General features: G+C 34.1%; 1 protein-coding gene across 3 annotated transcripts; it reads left to right on the plus strand.

The window, feature by feature from the left end:
• Positions 1-203: 203 nt before the first annotated feature.
• Positions 204-4748, plus strand: LOC108454898 (cysteine-rich receptor-like protein kinase 43). 3 transcript variants are annotated; one of them, XM_017753513.2, is made up of 7 exons: positions 204-744; positions 905-976; positions 1085-1224; positions 1814-2024; positions 3106-3340; positions 3466-3616; positions 4052-4748. In XM_017753513.2, the coding sequence occupies exons 2-7, from the start codon at positions 919-921 to the stop codon at positions 4451-4453; spliced, it is 1197 nt and encodes a 398-aa protein (XP_017609002.1). In that variant the 5' UTR covers positions 204-744; positions 905-918; the 3' UTR covers positions 4454-4748. The 3 variants fall into 3 exon arrangements, with proteins under 3 accessions (XP_017609002.1, XP_017609003.1, XP_052880998.1); XM_017753514.2 differs by having other exon boundaries at positions 204-735; XM_053025038.1 differs by having other exon boundaries at positions 204-731.
• The last annotated feature ends 952 nt before the right edge of the window (positions 4749-5700 follow it).

Below are 5700 nucleotides of genomic sequence, written 5' to 3' on the forward strand. Positions count from 1 at the left end.
AATAATAATGAGTTACTTTTAAGGCTAATAGTATTCACTTAAATTTAGATAAATAAATTACTACATGCCCTGTTTCTGTAATTATTATTTTTTATTCATGTAAAAACCGACCTCAATCTTTCAAATAAAAATAATGATAGTATTCCTCAACAAAAAATGATAGTATGGATTATCCTGTAGAAATCTATAAGATTGTCAGTAATGATGCAATAAAATGAGGTTGACTTTACGGTGATTTTTTTTTATAAAAAAATAATAACAGTATTGATCAAATAATAATAATAATAATAATAATGACAGTAAATAATTCATGCAAGAACAGTGCAGCGACTCGGACGGGCCGCTGAATAGTAATTGGAGATCGAAGAAGATGATAGAGAACGAGTTGACTCACCAAAAGGAAAGAAACAGAAATCCATTCCGAACAAATTTATATAACCTAAGTGTTTAATCTCAGGGGAAGCAAATTAAATTTGGGGAAAGACTCGTTTTCTCATCTTTAAAAAATGGGGGGAAATGATGTAACCGGCGGGAACAATAGCGGCAGGTATATTGTGATTGATTTTGTAGTAGTTGCAAATTACAAATGAAAGCAAAGCTTATAGAAGAAGGTAAAAAAAGGGCAGATGAATTGAATACAGAAGAAAGAGGAGAGAAATAGTCAAGTGTCAACCAGCTAGTCAACACGTTACGTTTCCGTATACATTTCTCTGTTTCCACCTTCAACAAAAGCAAGTAAATATAGTACGCCAAATTTAACATTCAAGTTCCCAAGCTAATCTTCTACCTTCCTCTTTCTCTCCCAATTGTTCAAGCTCCAATCTTTCCCTAGAATTTCTTTCTTCTTTTTTATTTCTATTTCAGTTCAGAAAGTTCTTTCATTTCATGATTTAGTTTATACCAGGTTTCTGACTTTCCATGACCAAATCCAAGGATTTCTTTCTAAATCTAATCAAACCTTTTATCTCAAGCAAAGGTAAAATGAAAAACCCATTTTTTATGCGGAAAAGTTTAGAAGAAAGAAAAATAATTTGATGCTTTTCTACATGTTTTGATGAATTTTTTTTCGGTGGTCTTTGTTCAGACAGGCGGAGTAGAGATGACTTGGAGAAAATAGCTCAACAAGAGCAAAAGCATTTCCCTTTCGAGATTTTAGTTGCTGCTACCAAAGATTTCCACCCACATCAGAAGCTGGGTGAAGGAGGTTTTGGACCTGTCTACAGGGTAAGATCGTCCTGCTCAAACTCTTGTTTGGTTGCCTAGAAATTTGAACTTTATTGATCTTTAGATTCATTGACTGGTTCTTTTGTTTCCATAAAAAATGTAATTGATATGACACAAAGGATTGCTGCAGATTCTTTTTGAAGGAAAAAGAAAGATTCTACTTTCCTAGGTATTCGAAGTTTCAACTTTCGCAGCTGAACAATATAATGAACAGAAAATAATGAAAATGCCTTGTCCTAAAAGGCCAAGACTACTTTAGGATCCCATCTCTGACTATTAGCTTTGATCAAAATCGAACCATCTGTCCTCTTAACCCTGTCAAACCATTTAGCCGTTTCCCCCTTTAGATGCTAAGAAAAAGAGGCAAAGCATATCAATTTATTAATTGATGTTGCACTAGAAACTAGAATGTTTTTGTTAGTTCAGTCGATTCAATAAGCCTGCCTTGGTTTTCTAGTTATCAGATCTTTCAGCAAGCTTTACAATCATGTTGCTCTTGTTTTCTGGTTTCAAAATGATGATTTCTCTTGTTCATCAACCTAGACAGTAAGGAATTTCTCTAACTTAAAGACTTTTCCTTAATTTATAGGGGAAACTAGATGATGGAAGAGAAGTTGCAGTGAAGAAGCTATCTCATAGCTCAAGACAGGGTAAAAAGGAGTTTGAGAATGAGGCTAGGTTGCTAGCTCGTGTTCAGCATCGCAATGTTGTGAATCTTCTAGGTTACTGTGTACATGGAGCAGAAAAGCTTTTGGTATATGAGTACGTCACTAATGAGAGTCTAGACAAGCTTCTTTTCAGTAAGTTGCACTAACTTCTTTGCTTCTACCATTTGCACACTATGCTTCATGGCAGATTATAATGACCAGAAAGAGTATATAATTGAGTGATTCCTTTGTCTTTAAAGATTAAGATCTTGGGCTACACCACTATGAGTCAATCCTCTCCCATGCCATTAAAACCACCCCTCCCATTTTTGTACTTGAATTTGAGACCTCTAAGTTGGAGTCTGAAATTTTAACTTATTCGTAACATATAGACTGCGCCTGATTGTAATTGTTAAGTCCACTGTAATTGAAATTCAAACCCATTATGGACATGCAAAAGCATTTATATATGATCTTAGATATTGAGATCAAAGATACTTCTTCTAGTTCTAGACTCTCTTACATGAAACTTAATTTCAAGATTTTGTGGTTGAAACTGACAAATAATTATCACATTATTTATCGTTAACTAGTAAAAGGATCCATGTCGGGAAAAACGCCATTCGTATATTAGCGGAAAGATGATGAGAAGGAATAGTAGGCTGATTTGTAAGAGGTCCTGTGAAGTTATTTGAAAAAAAATGTGGGTGGATTTCATCAAGGATTTAACCTTGAGGTGCTGCTTTAATTTCCCCACCTCTCTTTTTTCAGCACATATGCTTGATCTATTATTGTTTTATTATTTCATATATATAAATTTATTTATTTCTAGCACAGTCTATTGTATCTCTAACCTCAAAGTACAAATCTTGATTTCGCGGTGTTGGTTTCTAACCTCCAGATGTTATGCACTTAGTGTAGACAAATAAATGCCTACCAAGATTTGTAGAATTTTTCATTCTATCTAAAATCTAAAATGGGTTTTGTTAATTTCCTCCGAAGCTGTTTCATTAGATTTGACCGACTGTATAATATGAATTTGGATTAATACTCACGGTAATCTGATGGCCAATTATAGCACAAACTAGGGGGCTCTTGGTGGAACCAGTTTTTAACAACTAAGTTAATTGTAATAAAAGATCATAAACAAATAACAGGATAGATGTTTCATCGATTTTTCATGATTGGAAATAGAATTAATCAATTGGCTTTTATGGTGATCTTTTTCATGCAGAATCAAATAGAAAAACAGAGCTTGATTGGAAGCGGAGGTATGAAATAATTTCAGGTGTTGCACGGGGTTTGCTCTACCTTCATGAAGACTCGCACAATCGCATCATTCACCGGGATATCAAAGCAGGTAACATATTACTTGATGATAAATGGGTCCCCAAAATTGCTGATTTTGGCATGGCTCGCCTCTTCCCCGAGGATCAAACACATGTCAACACCCGTGTAGCTGGCACAAAGTATGTTATCTAGCATCCTCTTTAATCAATAATATGACAAGTTATTGCGGGAATTTCATGATGCCTGTCCCTTTGTCCCAGAGTTTTGTTTTAACAGAGTTTTATCTATGAAATTTTTGTAACAGTGGATATATGGCACCGGAGTATGTGATGAACGGACGTCTTTCAGTGAAGGCAGATGTGTTCAGCTTTGGGGTTGTGGTTCTGGAGCTGATAAGTGGCCAGAGAAACTCATCCTTCAACTTAGATGTGGATGCTCATAGTCTGCTTGAATGGGTAAGAAAAATATTACGATCAGATCATTCTTTCAAATGAGAGCTTTTTAATGTTCATGGTTGTCTATTCTTGTGTGTTTGTGTCTTGTAAGATCACATGTGCACTAGAGTTGTCTTTTCCCAATCTCTCATTTGGTCATTTGCAACGTGTATGTCTGCTGTCATGTGGACTTTTAAGGATCTCCTAGTGGAAACCGGATTGTGCCTATTTAACCTTTACGTCATCTTCATGACTCATTTTAAGTTAGGTATATAAAGACCCCACCTCATGTTTGAAATAGGAATCATCATCCATCTTGTTCAAACCAATAAACATAAAGACAAGCTTTAATTGCCAAGAAGATTCAAACATTAACTCTATGAAAATGAAAAGTCAAAGTCAAAGTTTAGAGAGAATGGATTAGTAACTGGCATCTCTGGGTTCTTGTGATCGCAGGCATATAAGCTTTACAAGAAAGGTAAAAGCTTGGAGTTCATGGACCCTGTCTTAGCCTCATCAGCAGTCCCTGAACAAGTAGCTATGTGCATCCAGATAGGGTTACTGTGCACGCAAGGCGATCCGCAATTACGACCTGACATGCGCCGTGTAGTTATTTTGCTGTCAAAGAGACCTGGCAGTCTAGAAGAGCCAACAAGACCCGGAGTTCCGGGTGCTCGACACCGAAGATCCCACAGGGCTCCTGGGTTCTCATCCACTGCCGGAACATCGGGTGTTTCGGATTCCCATTCATCTGAATCATCATTTAATACTTATACTGCTTCTGCATCTGCTTCGACATCAGCTCTTGCAAGCTCCTTGAAATCAGATCGGCATGGGAAGCGCCCAATTCAGAGTTAAAAGTTTTTGCAGCAGATTTTGGGCTCTATTTATTCTTTGTATATTATAGATGGGTTAATAATTTTTGTAGGTAAATGTTAATGGAGGATTAGTTGGCAAAAGTAAGGGTGTATAGTTTTGTTACTAGGTGTGTGTGTGTGTGTTTTTTTTTCTTTTCAAGTTTAATATTTTAGAAGTACAAACCATGCACGTCTGTAAGTAATTTTTTCTTCTGAGAAAAAAAAGCATAACATACAAGAACTATGATTCTTTTAAAGTTTATTACATAAAATTTATTCTTTCTTTTTCTAAATAAGTGACTTTTAGAAAAGATAATAAAATAACCTCTTTTTTTTTTTTTTTTGCAAAATGAGAACTTAAGATCTAATTCATTACTTGTTGATCTATTATTAATTCTTTTGAAGAAGTGTTCATTCATTTTCAATATTTATGGATGGTAATTACATTTGGTCTGGATGTTTTAGTTGAGCAAAAGTTTTTGAGAGATCGAAATTAATTATAATTTATAGTGTTTGACAAGTTAAAAAAATAAATACAAGAACAGAATATAATCAAATTTTAATTTTAATTTATATAATTAAATTTAATTTTATTATAATGTAAAAATAATTTTTATATTCACAAAATAAAATATTTTACAAATAGTATATAAAATGTATTTGTTAAAAATATTATATATGTTATAAAATTTAAAAGAAATATAGAATGAATAAGAGAGAAGAATAGAAAATAAATGAGTGATTCAATTTTCACGTCTATTTAAAGGGCTTCAAAAATCATAAATTACAAAACATTAAAGACTAACATTAAGATACCCTATAAATGGTTTACGGGTTACAAGATAATAAATTTGGGGGTTATGGACATCAATTTATCAATAAATTTACAACACCCCCTTGGATGTCCATAAATGAAAATGTGTCTCGTTAAAACCTTATTAGGAAAAACCATGTGGGATGAAAACCTAATGAAAGAAAAATAGTGTACAATCTCCTATTATAAGCTGCTTCATTAAAAACCTTTACCAGGAAAACCTATATGGGACAAAAGTCTGGTAAAAGGAAAAGAGTACAATGTGTTTTAGGCTCCCCTAATGGCAACATCACATTACATCTTTGAGTAGACACATTCAATCTTATATACTAGTCTTTCAAATGTTGTGTTCGGTAATGCCTTTGATGTAACCACCCTCTTTCAAACATTGTGGGTGGAAATGTCTTTGATGTAACCACCCTTCAATTGAGTTA

This window comes from Gossypium arboreum, chromosome 2 (assembly GCF_025698485.1).
Source record: "Gossypium arboreum isolate Shixiya-1 chromosome 2, ASM2569848v2, whole genome shotgun sequence".
Taxonomy (NCBI): domain Eukaryota; kingdom Viridiplantae; phylum Streptophyta; class Magnoliopsida; order Malvales; family Malvaceae; genus Gossypium; species Gossypium arboreum.